Below are 15,297 nucleotides of genomic sequence, written 5' to 3' on the forward strand. Positions count from 1 at the left end.
AGGTCCCTTAGCCTCTCCTCGTAGGGCCTGCCCTGCTGACCCCTGATCATGCGGGTGGCCCTCCTCTGGATCCTCTCCATGTTGTCCACATCCCTCCAACTGCGGCCTGACCAGTGTCGCATAGAGGAGGAGGATCACCTCCTTGGACCTGCTTGAGATGCATCTGTGGATGCATGACAAGGTACAGTTGGCCTTCCTGATCGCGTCCCCACACTGTCGGCCCATGTTCATTTTGGCATCAATAATGACTCCAAGATCCTTTTCTGCCTCTGCACTGATGAGAAGGGAGTTCCCCAGCCTGTAGGTCTGCTGCTGGTTCTTCCTCCCCAGGTGTAGTATCTGGCACTTATCAATGTTGAAACCCATCCTGTTCTCATCTGCCCACCCCTGTAACCTGTCCTGGTCCAATTGCATCCTATTCCTCCCTTCTAGTGTGCCCACTTCTCCCCACATCTTAGTGTCATCTGTGAATTTGAACAGGGTGTTTTTTACACCCCGGTCCAAGTCGCTGATGAAGATGTTGAACAGTGTGGGCCCGAGGATCGAGTCCTGCAGAACCCCACTGTCCACATCCCTCCAGGTCGAATAAGACCCATCTACCACCACTCTCTGGGTGCAACCCTTCAGCCAACTAGCGACCCATCTGACTGTGTAGGTATCGACACCATAGTCTCCTACTGAGAATGGGATGAGAGACAGTTTTTGAAGGCCTTCCTAAAGTCCAGAAAGACTATGTCCACTGCGACACCTGTGTCTAAGGACTTTGTGACCTGGTCATAGAAGGCCACCAGGTTGGTCTGACAGGACCTGTCCCTAATGAACCCATGTTGGTTGCCCTAAGCATAATCTCCCCTGCTGGCCCCTCACGAACGTGCACCAGGATAATTCTCTCAAAAAGCTTACCCAGGACCCAGCTAGGACTAACTGGCCTATAGTTTCCCGGGTCCTCCTTCCTCCCTTTTTTGAAAATGGGAACCACATTGGCCCTTTTCCAGTCCTCTGGCACAATGCCAGAGCACCGCGAGTGCTTGTAAAGCTGTGCCAGGAGTCCTGCAATGACCTGTGCTAATTCCCTCAGCACTCTGGGGTGGAGATCGTCAGGACCTGCTGATTTAAATATGTCCAGTCCCTCCAGAAGTTCCCTGACTAGGTCCTCACTGACCCTGGGTGCACCTCTCCTGGGGCCTATGGGGGTTCTGGGGCGGGGGGGTGACCCATTCCCTGCTCAAAAAAATGGAGGCAAAGAACTTGTTAAATAGGTTAGCTTTGCTGTCTGGTGCAATGACCTTATTTCCTAGCATGTTGGTGACCACCCATAGATGCTGCTGGCAGCATCGGCAGCAGCCAGCAGTGACTGCTGAATGCCTGGGGGGATGCACACGCACCTGCATGCACCCCCTACACATTGCCAATGGTCCCCTGCCCCCCACAGTGTAGAGCGCACCCACATAGCACATGGACTACCCTGCCTGCAGGGTCCCATCCCTCTAGAGGCTGGAGATGAGCAGGAGAAGAAGCAGGAGGCTGGAGAGAATAGGAGAACAAGCAGGAGGCTCATTCTCCCCCAGCCCCCACACACTCACCAGCAGTAGCAGAGAATGAGCAGAAGGTTGGAGAGAGCAGGGGAAGTCTTGTCTTCAGGGGCTTGTCTCCAGCCTCGGGACCGTGGAGATGAGCAGGAGAACTAGCAATAGGCTGGAGACAAGCATAGGAATGAGGAGGAGGACATTACCCTATTGTCTCCAGCCTCCTGTTTGTTCCCCTTGGGAGGCTGGAGACAAGCAGGAGAATGAGCAAGGGGATGGAGATGAGCTGGAGGCTGGAGACAAGCCCCTGGAAATGAGTTGAAGACTTCCCCTGCTCTCTTCAGCCTCCTGCTCCTTCTCTGTTACTGCCAGTGAGTGTGGGGGGAATGAACGGGGAGTTGGGGAAAGGAATGGGGGCTGGGGCTGGACAGGGCCTCCCCCAAGGTCCCCTCCCTCCTCCTCACCCCAACCCCCTACTTATCTGGCAGAAGCCAGGTCCAGGTACCTGCAGCTTGTACTGCTGCCTGCCCATTATGGGCAGGCAGCGTTCTTCAGCACTGGGAAAAGGGTCAACCACAGAGATGCTCTAGCAGGCTACCAGAGTGTCCCTGTGGAGGACTGAGCCTTCAGTGGACCCCCCCTTTTCCCCCTGCCCCAGGGTATTGTTTGACCCCTGGAAATTTGCATCACAGGGAATTTTTTTTTGTTCCCACATGTGCCTCTTGCAGCATCTCAATGAGGTTTGAGACCCTGCAAGAGACACGTGTGCACTCATCTGGACATGCCCAATATGACCCATCTCCAGCCTCCCAGGACAGCACCATTGCACTAGGCTATGGGCTGTGATAGTCACTCTCAATCACTTCTTCCCCATGGACTTATGAACCTAGCCTGATACTTTTTTTCCAGGTGAAATTATTTGGTGAATTTCACCTGTGTGTAAATAGTTGCAGGTTGATTGGAGTTGTTTTGTTTTGTTTTCAAATAGTAGCTCAAACCCTAAATGAGACTTGAATTCAATCTGTTGGTAGAAGATTCTGCTCTTCGTCAAGTACCCTCTTAAAATTCTTTCTACAGTCTTTGATAGTAGTTTGCAAAAAGCTTCAAAAAAGTTTGGTTTTGCATTGTGCACTGAAAATGGTCAGGATCAGGCTCTTTCTAATTAGCTCTGGTGCTGAGACATATGATTGAGAATATGCTAATCCCTGTTCTGAGAGTTTTTTACAGTGGACTCCAGAAGCCAGTGAGAGCAATTGGTTTGGTAGAATGCACAAAAAGACAAGTTCCTGATATAGTCCTGTTCTTATTTACTAAAGGTTAAGATCAGGACATGGCATTGTAATCAGTGATGAAGAGAGAGGCAATGGAATGTGGAGAGTACAAGGCCTGTATGCTTTAAGCATTTTTTCCTTTACTGAAGAGGTGGGCCGGGCTGTTTGTATGTTGTATAAGCTGGTATTTCTGGATATTTTTCAACTGGAGTCTTAGGAAGGGTGAGTTTCAAGAAATCACACATGAGTCACAGTAACTAAACCCTTATTGGAGAGAAACATTTTAGGAAGCTGAACTTGGAGGCATCATATCTTGTCTCTACTGCTAGCAGTTTTCTATGTCTCCAGTGTTCTAATCTGTCTTTATTTTTCACTGGGCATAGTTTTATGGTAAACTGGACATCTGTCATGAAAGGTGGGTGGGGAAAATAGAGCAGGAAAACTGGTGGCTGATTAACAGTTCCTGAGGATAACAGCCAGCTGCATTGCCCCACTGGATTATCATGTATTAGTTTTCCAAGTGGACCTCTCTTGTGAGAATGGTATTCTTTCAGATATTTGATTTAATAAATCATTGTATTAAACCAATGTAGGTGGCTTCACACTCTCATGGGTAGGAGAAGCCTTTAATTTAACAATGTCTTACTTACAAAGTTGTAGCCTAGTTGTAATGATACAACTGAAGTGAGGTTTTCAGAAAACTGCTAAATGATAAAGTTAATGCAGTTCACTAAGAGAAACAGAAGGAAGGGGAAGAGAAAGAGGAGCCAGATGCCAGACCCTGCTCTGGGAAGGTAAGTGAACCAGGGCTGCCTGTGTGTTTGGCTTGCTGTGTATTTGGGCATGTGCTGGGAGTGCTGCTTGCTGAGTTACTGCTGCGTGTCTGACAAAAGCCCTAACCAGGGGCCAGAGCCAATCCATGCCCAGGAGGATATATGGGCAAACAGGAGCAGCAAATAAAACTGTTCACAAGTCAGTTTGCTGTTTCCCTCTTTGAAGGGGAGCCTTTAAGGTAAGTTCTTTCTTTAATGAAGAGTAACTAACCTACATACTTTAAGCATAAGTAGCTAAAACTCAGCAGTTAGGCCATTACTTAAGCCCCTTGTTCAACTAGAGTCCAGACCTAGGGAGAGCTTGCTAGGGAGTTTGCCTTGAAACTGTCTCTCACCTTCCTTCATTGTAAGCTTGGTGAGAGGGATCAGGTTAGCATGGAAAAGAGAACTGTTTAGGACCAAGGAGCAGTGAGCAGGCCAACTTATGGGGGAGTTTGCTAGGAAAGGTCTGCTTGGAAAGAGGGGCAGGAAGAGAGAGGCAGCAGATTTAGAGACCCAGAGAACGGGCTGGAGGACGTCACAATTCCCGAGCCACTGTCACTGCCAGCTCTTCCTCTGCTTGCACCTATGAGGTGTTTATCCAGGCAGGACTGCTCACCACTGAGGTTTCCACTCAGGTCCTGGTTTGGCACTGTGGAAACCGCAGCTTGTAGGTTTCTTCCAGTGACACACAGGTAGGGGAGTCCCTGTGATGTAAGCAGTGCCTCCTGCTGGTGCCCCTCAGGGAGCAAATAAGAGAGCTACAGGAGGACATGGTGAGGCTCCAAAGCATCCTTTATCATAAGGATTTAAGGACTTCAGATGACACCAACTTGCGGGGAGTAGTAGGAGCATTGACGGTAGGGCTAGCATTAAGAAAGACCGTGACAAATTGGAGGATTGAACCAAAAGAAATCTCATGAGGTTCAATAAGGACAAGTGCAAAGTCCTGCACTGAGGACAGAACAATCCCATGAACCAGTACAGGGGACTGACTGGCTAAGCAGAAAAGGATCTGGACCTGGGGGTTACAGTGGACAATAAGCTGAAAATGAACCAACAGTACGCCCGTGTTGTGAAGAAGGGTAATGATATATTGGGTTGCATTAGTAGGAGCCAGAGATATGGGTTTTCCAGATAATTTTCCAATGCCCTAAATAGAGCGTGATTAGGTTTAGCATTTGAGTTTACACAATAGCATGTACTTCCCTTACATTGTTTGTTTAAATTTAAGGGGGAAAAAAGAAGGCACTGAAAAATGTCGACACTAATTTTAGCACACCCAAAGAGCTGTGCATGTGTCATGGCTGTCCACTCATCTACTTCAACTCTTCCATTGAGGTCATTGAGGCACCTCCAGTTTCACTGTCACTATCTGTAGAATCACTTGTGCTATTTATTAGTTCCATTTCAGAATCAGATTGAAGCAAATCTGATTCACCACTACTTGAACCACATTCTCTTTTGCTAAAGGATGGTTTTACCAATGAGTCTATGGGTAAGGGCAACTTATCATCACACTTCATCTTCTTCACTAATTGTGCTTCTGACTGATCCTCCAGAAGCAAGAGGTTTTCAGAAATAGAAACCAGCTTAGCAATGCATTCATTTGTTACTCTATTCCTCTTTTTTATCTTGACTGAGCTGAAAGCCTTCCAGTTCCACGCACTAGAAGTTGCTGTTGTTGGAATGCTTAGGATCCTTAGAGCAATCCTGGACAACAGTCGGATGTCACAGTATCCCTTCCACCATGTGAGAGGAGACATATTTTCAGCTGCCCACCAAATGATGACTTTTCTCCCAAGTTTTTCTTTTGTGCAGTACTCAGCAATGTCTGTCATCACAGCTATTTCGTCAATGTTGGGGACATTCTTAGCTACTTCCATAATTGTATCAAGAGCAGTAGATAATTCATCTTCTGATAAATGCTGTCCTCTGTGTTGAGGATCCAAAAGGTTTGCTGCCAGATGAACTGGATGAGAGCAAAACTCAGATCTCTTAGTTAACATTTGTTTTACTTCTTTTTTGGATAAAGTTGAAGAAGGCAAACGCTCAATTACATTTTCATTCAGTTGTCAGAATATCTCTGGAATATTTGAAAGGCTTGGTGTATCACCTTCAAGTTTCCTGATTGTCACTGAAACTGGTAATAGCAAATTGAATGATCCTTGAACTCAAACCCTGAACACATCGTTGTTGAGAATCTGCTTCTTAATGTTCACAGGGAATAATCTAGGATACTGTGTCATCTATTGATGCACACTGCAAACTTATGTAAACACTTTGTAGCTGAGCCGTGTCTAGTTTCTCCTGGCAATAAAAATGTACTTTCCTTCCCCTGCTTCTCTATTTGTAATTTCTTCAAAGTCTGATTAGCAACATGATGATTGTTGAATACCTTTACAATCACTTGGCATTTTGCCAATATTGTCGTCATTGTATTCACATTTATTATGTCCTTTACCAGAAGATTCAACCCATGAGCAAGACAGTCAAATACTGTTGGATACTTTGCCTTTAATATTTGCCATGTGCCTTTCATGTTACTCATATTATCAGTTACAAGGGCTTGTACCCTGGAGGGACTTGCACTTTCATTCTCTTCACTCAGTAATGTGGCTATGTATTCACCTGTATGACGAGATGATTTGGTAGCAGTTGCTTTCAGGAATATTGGTTTAGGTGTTGCTAACATAATGTTCAATAAAGGATTTCCTTGTATATCAGTCCATCCATCTGACATCAGAGTCAAGGATTCTGTTTGACCAGTCCTTTGAATAACCATTGTTTGAACTCTGTCATACTCTCTATCTAAGAGAGAATGTGATAAGCGATAACGTGATGGTAACTTATATGATGGGCAAATTAGTTTGTAATGTTCCTTCCAATAATTGATTTTCCAGTTATGGAAAGAGGTGTACCACTTGCAAATATAGTTTGAGCTAATGTCTCATCTGCTTTTTCTTGATCTTCTTTTAACATTTTGTCCACAAAGCTTGATAAAAAGCTTGACAGTTGAACAGCTACTCATGGTCAATCGCATATCTGATGACAGTAATCTTGAAAGTGAGGGTCCAGCTTCTTCTTCCCCCAGACATGGCAGCTCAACATTTTAATTTTCCATTTTTTGCAAATCTGTTCTTTCACTTGAGCTACCAAGTTCCTCAAAGAAAAGATGTTTGTTTTAACCTATTCTAGTCTGGCCTCATGTATCGGAAGAAGGAGAAGTGGCAGGGAGCTTGCTTCCCCCCTCCCTGCCAGAAAGAACACTCTACTACTCAACTTGCTGCTCAGTTGCCCTGGGACTACAGAGCCAAAGGGAAGTATAGTCTGGCCTCTGTCATCAGCCAAAGGACTAAGCTTGCTCTTCTGGTTTGAAATAGTTGACTATCTATTATGTAACTTTTAAAAATATATATTGTTAAGCCTAAGCCACTTTGGGTGCTTAGTGCAAGCAGAAAAGCAGGATATACATATTTTAAATAAAACAAATAATAGTCCAGAGTTGCATTAATAACTTTTAAAAGTATAGTGTTTTAAAATGATATAGATACTAGTCTATACTGTGTGTCGTTTAACATATTAATTTGTTTCCTTACATAGGATTCCTGAAGTAGACTTTTCTCAGATGATGTTGTTCCACCACTGTTGTGTTAGCTTTCTGTATATGGCTTGTACTCTTTCAGGACAGTTTCTACGTGTTATTAAATGTTTCTTCATTCTTGATGCATTGTTAGCATATACCTGTCCGCAATATTGACATCTACCAACTTTCTTCCTTCGGTGGCTTGAACTTCACTATAATGATGCCACACACTAGTTTTTTTCTGACTAGGCATTATGATGACTACTTCAAATCAAAAGCTCTAAAAAACTAACAGATCTTATACAAACACTTCGAACTTCCCCAACTCAAGAAAATAAAAGAAACACTGCTCTGTGTGTTTGCTGAACTGAATGTGAAATAAAAATTAATAAGTTTTAGTTTTGGTTTTGCTTTCACTTACAGTCTGAGATTAAATAAGAATTTTAGCTTTGGTTTTGATGTGACTTGCACAGCCAATTAGGTGAATTCAGAACTCAATTTTTGGTTTAGATTGAACTTCCCCAACTCAAGAAAATAAAAGAAACACTGCTCTGTGTGTTTGCTGAACTGAATGTGAAATAAAAATTAATAAGTTTTAGTTTTGGTTTTGCTTTCACTTACAGTCTGAGATTAAATAAGAATTTTAGCTTTGGTTTTGATGTGACTTGCACAGCCAATTAGGTGAATTCAGAACTCAATTTTTGGTTTAGATTATTATGTGAGTGTATTTACCTTCCTGTTTACAAATCAATAAAACATATATGTACTCCCTCATACACTTCCTAGGGATAATCGCCTGAAAAACATTAATTACAACTTTGAAACTGCCAAGCTTGCCTAATATTGTATTGGCATCCATTTATTGTTACTAATGAATTTTATGAAACAATGAATTTTTAGAAATGGAAAATTTCCCACGGAAAAATAAAGCACTAGAAAATTTTCTGGAAAATATTCCACCCCACATCTCTGGTAGAAGCATTGCCAGCAGACTAAAGGAAACAATTAGTCCCCTTTATCCTGCACTGGTGAGGCCACATCTGGAGTACTGTATCCAGTTTTGTGGCCCCCCACTGCAGAAAGGATGTGTTCAAGTTGGAGAGAGTCAAGTGGAGGGCAATGAAAATGATTAGGGGGCTGGGGCATGTGACTTATGAGGAGAGGCTGAGGGAAGCGGGCTTATTTAGTCTGCAAAAGAGAAGAGTGAGGAAGGATTTAATAAACAGCCTTCAACTACCTGAAGGGGGGTTCCAAAGAGGATGGACCTAGACTGTTCTCAGTGGTGGCAGATGACAGAACAAGGAACAATGGCTTCAAGTTGCAGCAAGGGAAGTTTAGGTTAGGTATTAGGAAAAATACTCTCACCATGAGGGTAGTAAAGCACTGGAACAGGTTACCCAGAGGGGTTGTGGGATCTCCATCCTTGGAGGTTTTTAAGACCTGGCTAAACCAAACCTTGGCTGGGATGATATGCTTGGGGGCAGTCCTGCTTGAAGCAGAGGGAAAGACTAGATGACATCCTGAGTTCCCTTCCAACCCTAATTTTCTATGATTCTAAATGTTCTCAGAATAATTCCTTGCCTGCACAAAAGCAACTTATTTTTTTTACATGAGCTTAAGATGCAGACAAACTACTAAGAGGTGCCATGCTGATGCCAGACCAGTTACTCTCCCTTTAGCATATTTTCTAGTTTAAAATTGCCATGCATATATATAACGGTAAAGAGTACAGTATCTTTCAATACGGTCAAGTGCATCCTCTTCGTAGTGTTTTCAAATGAGCACTATTCAAATAGGTCACAAGTGCAAAATGTAGGACTATAAAGATCATACTATAATGTCAAAGCTAAGCAAAATCAGAAATCAATTGAAGGAGGCTGGTTTTGTGGTTAAGGCCCTAAACAGGGACTCAAGAGACATAAGTTTGATCCCACATTCTGTTATCGACTTTCTCTGTGATTTTTCCAAGTAACTTTATTTTGCAGAACCTCCGTTGACTAGATGCAAAATGAGAAGATAGCACTTCACTGTTTACTGGGTCTGTTATAAAATGAAATCCATAAATACTTTAGAGATCCTGAAGTGTAGATACCATATAAGACCCCAGGTAGACTGGAGTATGCATCTCTCCATATAAAAAAAGAGATAAACTAAACAGGCATGTATAATGCAGGGAAAGCAGGATAGTTTACTGGGTTTAATATGAGATAGGGAGCCAGGAACTCTGGAGTGTCAGATCTGAGCCACTTGGTCACAGACTTGCTTTTTTGCTTATCTACATACAAGTAGGAGGAATATTGGTTCGATTTGGTTTGAGATAAACCTGCCTGAGTGTAGCATCAGACATAATTGATTGAGCTCAAACTGGTTTATGCAATGTCTGTCTCAGACCCCTTCCTGGTTTAACTTAAACCAGAGTCCCCCAGCATCCTGGCATGATCTCTGGCCTTGTCTCTCTGCTCCAGCAGAGCAAGGCTGGCCCCGCCCCTCTGCTCCCCAGCAGAGCAGGGACAAGGAGGGGCAGGGGTCCGGCCAGAGAGGGGTTAAATTCCCCCCTCCCTCTCCCACTGGCAAGGACCAGAGCTGGGTCTGCTGGGCACTCCCCCCTCGCTGCTGCAGCAGCAGGCCAACATGGCCCCTGATGCAGAGGAGGCAGGGAGGGGAGTTATTCGCCCCTGTACCCGCAAAGGACCGAAGTTGGGTCTGCCTGCCCCGACTCCCGCCACTTGCTCCCTGCTTGGGGCAAGCAGTAGAATAACTCTGCTCCTCTGGCAGAGGGAGGGGGAATAACCCCCATCCCTGTCCCTCACCTAAGGGGCCCTGCCAGCTGGTTTCTGGCTATGCCCCCACCTGGCCGCTGCAACGGCAAGGGAGAAGGGCCTTGATGGGGGCAGCAGCAAGCCCCTTTTCAGCAGGGGGGGCCCGCTGCAGTGTGGGCAGAGCTGTGGTGGACTGTGAGCAGCATAACCGGGGCTTGGAGGGGTCCACATCCCTCCAAGCCCCCCCACCAGCACTGCTGCTGCTGCCATTGTCCACAGCAGCTTTCCTCATGGGACAACACAGCCCCACCGCTGGGAAGGAGCTCGTGCTTGGGGAAACCATGACAGTGGTAGCCACAACAGGGGCTGCTGCCTCCATCATGGTCGCTCTTCACTCACTCCTCCAGCGGCCGGGTAGGGGTGGGGCCGGATGCTAGCTGGCAGGGCCCTTTAGGCAGGGATCAGGATTATTCCCCACTCTGTCTCTGGGGCACTGCAGCAGAGTCTGCCTGCCCTGGCCACCACCGCTCACTCTGTGCCCAGGGCAAGCAGCAGAATAAGCCCTCTCTGCTGGACGCCAGAAGGAGGGGGGCAGGAGTGGGCTTATTCCACTGCTTTCCCTTGGCATAGAACAAGTGGCAGTGGCTGGGGTGGGCAGATCTTGCTGAGGCACCCCAGGGGCAGAGGGGGGAATAACTCCGCTCTCTGCCCCCTGCCTAAGGTGCCCTTCCGGCTGGCATCTGGCCCTGTTCCTACACAGCTGCTGGAGTGGTTAGTGGGGAGCAACCATGACAGGGCAGCTGCCCCTGTCATGGTTTCCCCAAGCGCGAGCCCCTTTCCAGTGGGAGGCTGTGGAGCAGGGCGAGGAAAGCTGCTGCAGACCACGGTGGCAGTGCTGGGTGGGGCTTGAAGGGCTCTAGCCCCCTCTGTGCTCTGGTGCTGCTATGCACAGTCTGCCACAGCTCTGCCCACTCTGCAGCAGGGTCCCCTCACCGGGAAGGGGCTCTTGCTCCCCAACACTATGACAGGGGCTGCTGCCCCTTCACCACTACAGCAGTCAGGTGGGGGTGCAGCCAGACACTGGCCAGCAGGACTCCTTAAGTGGGGGGCAGGGACGGAGGTTATTCCCCCTTCCTCCTGCATCTGGTAGAGGGGGTTTATTCCACTATTTGCCCCAAGCAGGGAGTGAGTAGCAGTGGTAGCTGAGGTGTGCAGACCCAGCTCCGGTTCCCTGGAAGCAGTGTGGGTAGAGGGAAGAATAAACCCCCTCCGTACTCCCTCTGCATCAGGGGCCATGCTGGCCTACTGCTGCAGCAGTGAGCACCCGGCAGACCTGGCTCATGTCCCTGCCAGTGGGACAGGGAGGGAGGAATTAAACCTCTCTCTGGTCAGTTCAGCCCAGGCTACTGCCCAGGCTGGCCACCCTCCCCCAGCACAGCTTCCCTGCAGCCGAGGGAGCACTCTAGTTTCCCCCAGCTCCTGTTCTGAGCAACTGAAGGTATATGCCCGCATTTCCTCAGTCCACAAGGAATGTCCGTCCTGTTACAAATCGGTTCAACCTAGGCAGGTTAGACTAACTTGCAACAATTGAATCAATTCAGGCTTCGTTTTTTTGAATGTCTGTCCCTAGCCAATGAGATCTCTTCAGAGACAGCACTGATGTTAGTGGGAATAGAATTAGGTTCACACTGCTGCATTTCTAGAGAGTCAGTCTTCATCCTCTCATCCACACAGAAAAAGTGTGTCTGTGGTGTAATTTTCATCATCCTGTATGGGGAACGGAATCATGAAAAGGATCTCACCTTCCCCTGAGAGAGCTCAGTCAAGCTTAGCTAGCACAGCCTCAGCACACCATATTATGATTATTGTTCTGGGTCCACCATTTCAGACCAGCAGAAAGAGAGCCATATATAATTCATAGTACTTATATGGCTGGTTTAAGAATCATAGTATACTTACCTCTGAATTCCTGTGTATTTATTTGGTGGCAGAATCTTAATGTTACAGCAACCAACTCCTTGCTTTTAATTCTAATGCATTCTCACTGCTGCTACACAACAGGATGGTTTTGCCCATCTTAAAAAATTGCTAAAAAGGAACAGCAGCTTTATAAAGAGTGACAGTATTAAAGGAAAACCTGATTGATCAAAGCAAGCATTTGAAAAAGGGTATGGATATTATGAACACATGCAACAACCAGTGCTTTTTATGCTGCACCCCTTGGTTCCCATGGTTTCACTCAAATGAAATTAATATGCAAACTTTCAGACATGCTGCCAGTAAACAATGCTCTTAAATGGAGAGTGCACAGTCTAATTACAGTGTAACAAATGTGAACTTTTCATCAACTAGACTGGTGCTCTGAAACTATAATAGTCAATTATGATTATATAGTCCACAAAAATAAGCAAACTGCTATAATGAAAAAACCTACAAAATAACATGAAGTGTATAATTACTGACACAGCATTATTCTAGTATCAGATTTTCCTCGTCCAATAATTCATGCCCAGACTCTGGCTGGGGATGGAGGTGCATGGAATCATTCCCTGAACTATCACTGGTGCATTCAGAGAGGTAAGGCACTTCCAGAACTTTGGACAATGCTTTGGAAAGCTGCACATCTCAAAGGATCAAGGTATGAGCCCAATGACTAAATCAGCAAGGCTTAACAAGATCATGGCAAAGAGAACACCTTCCTTAAAACTGCAGGTCCTTATAAGGAAAAAATCGATAACCACTTTCTCCTTCATTTACTCACCAATACATTAATTTGGACTTAAGAGTGTACTTATGCAAGTACAATAAAAACTGTGTTATTGGGCATGAGTGGGGTAAAGGGGTGCTGGTTATCTAAAAATTACAGTTATCTGAGAGTTATACAGAAGCCAGTGTCTTAGTTTTAGTGCAAAAACTTGATGCGCATGCGTGTGTGTGCTGGATAGACTCAACAAAGATTCCGGTTGCTAAAGAGAGGATTTGTACTGGGGGATATTGGAAATTCCAGTTAATAGAGTATTCTGGTTAGGAAAATGCCAGTTAACATGACTTTTACTGTACTAGTGCCTAAAATTCTACAAAGGATTCCTGTAACAGAGTGGCAGGATTGATGACCCCAGCTAAAGGTGCATGATTGTTCTGCAGCTTCTACATATTAGTTACTGTCACAACCCAAAGGTGTGATTTTTGTTTTTGTGTGTGCTTTGGCACCACTGAATTATTTTCCCGCCAATTTGTAGCTTTCTTTGCAGTGTGCATTTCTTCTTTGCAGCTAAGAAATGCTCGTTGCAAAGAGTTCCCGCCATTTGTATTATAATTCGAGCCCCATTATTGGCTTGCGTGAAATTATTCACATGTGGTGGCTAGTGATTGGCTTGCTAGCCGTATAAAAAGCTTGGGTGGTTTCCACCCAAGTTGGAGAACTCCGAGGAGAACCCCCGCAAGGGAGGACTCCACGAACACCAGGAGGAGGAGACTTCACGCTGTGTGAAGATCTCTAAGCGCTGTGGAGCCTATCGGACCCAGTGCATTTCAAGCAGGCAACAGAGGTCTGACCAGCCTCTAGCCTCTCCCTGTCGCCGTTCGCAATCCTTCGATGTACCCCTCTCCCTGTGCGCAAAAGGATCCACGGAGCCTCGACAACTCCGTGGGAGTGATATCCAAATATTGTCTGAGTCCTCAAACGAGGATTTAAGCGAAGCTGTACCTGGGAAACTGTCCAGCCTACACCTCAACCATCTTCGGTGTAAGAAAACAATCTTGAATCAACCATTACGTGTCCGTGACTAATTCTAGCGTGTTGCCCGTTCTCTCCGACCCAGCGTGCCCAGGCTGCTGGCCACAGCCCGCGCGGAGCACAAAAAGGGCCCGGATCGCTCCCGGCCAGCAGAGTTACATCTTGTTTTCATTAGGAAAAAATGGGGTGTTTCTCACTCACATTCGCTTACTCAAGGTAAAATCCTGAGGGGAGCCGGGGGGGAGGAGAGGGTGGCATGAGATGCATTTAATAGTTTTCATGTAAATGAGCAAGTCAAATTAAGCTTTGGAGAACCCCAGTCTTTATCTTGGCATTTGTCTTCACTTCCCAACTAGATGCATTTTACAGTGATAGAGCTAATTTAAATGGCATTTTTGTAAAATCCTGGTAGAGACAAAGCACTGCAGTCTTCATCTTGGAACTACATAAGGTTCTATGAGTGGGGCAGTATTTATCTCCTCTACCTACTTCTAGATAAAAGCTACTTGTTTCTTTGAAAATTTTACAGCTGATGTAAAGTTAACTATCTCACGGTAAATTACACAGACTTTACAGTGTACAGATAACCTCAATTTACTAACTTAAGTGACAAGCAAAAATGTTTCATCCTCACTAGGATATTGTTTCAAATTAGATGAAGTTTAAAAGTCATATGATTTCCTTTCACATTGAGTGAAAAGCCAAATTCTTTAATAAACTCTGTAAATACCAGTAATAGCCATGGTAAGTTGTGCTATAGCATGTCACAATTTTAATGTACAAACCAGATTCTTGAAATCACAGTATGTACATGTAAAGAATTACCAAAAAGGTCCTTATGTATTAAATGAAAATCTAGAAAATATGTTTCTGTGATATGCCTCTAAGGAAGCATAAGACCAAAAGACTTCAGGTCTGTTCCTCAGTGCAAACATAGTACAAAGGAAACTTAAAGTTGCCTCAAGCCAGAGCTGATGGGGGAACTGTAAGTGCCAGAGAGTCACATGGCTGGCTTTCATTAACAACTTGGATGATGGAATACAGAGTATACTTATAAAATTTGCATGAAGGTGGGAGGCATTGCAAGCACTTTGGAAGATGGAATTAGAATTCAAAATGATCTTGTAGAAGAGGAATGAAACAAGCAAGATGAAATTTAATAAAGCAAGAGCAAATTATTACATTTAGGAAGGAGGAAAAAAATGCACCAATACAAAGTCAGGAATAAATTGCTGTTAGTAATACTGCTGAAAAGGACTTGAGGATTATATGAGTCAGCATGTGGTGTTGGAAAGAGAAATGTCATTATAGGATATATTAACTGGAGGGTTGTATGGAAGGTGATTATTTTGCTCTATTTGACACTGGTAAGGCCTCAGCTGAGCAATACCTTTTAGGGAAGATAAAGGCAATAGACCTGTTCAAAGAGGGAAGTATTCGATTTGGATTGCAATTTGGCCATTTCGGAGGACAGTGATTTGATTTGGCGATTTGAATTACTGTCCCCATTCAATTTGGCCGAATCAGAATCCGAGATTTGATGCTGATTCGGCACCAATTTGGAGATTTGGATCGGCGGGCATGGCTGAGCGGCTGCAGGTTCTCCT

General features: G+C 45.2%; 1 protein-coding gene across 1 annotated transcript in view; it reads left to right on the top strand.

The window, feature by feature from the left end:
• The first annotated feature begins 3,732 nt into the window (after positions 1–3,732).
• Positions 3,733–15,297, top strand: part of KNDC1 (kinase non-catalytic C-lobe domain containing 1) — a 164,597-nt gene continuing 153,032 nt past the window's right edge. The window contains exons 1-2 of the mRNA XM_025213522.1: positions 3,733–3,809; positions 5,172–5,361. Of these exons, the coding sequence (XP_025069307.1) occupies positions 3,733–3,809; positions 5,172–5,361 (267 nt within the window). The remainder of the gene's footprint in view (positions 3,810–5,171; positions 5,362–15,297) is intronic.

The sequence above is a fragment of the Alligator sinensis genome, unplaced genomic scaffold (assembly GCF_000455745.1).
Source record: "Alligator sinensis unplaced genomic scaffold, ASM45574v1 scaffold151_1, whole genome shotgun sequence".
In the NCBI taxonomy this organism is placed as follows: Eukaryota; Metazoa; Chordata; order Crocodylia; family Alligatoridae; genus Alligator; species Alligator sinensis.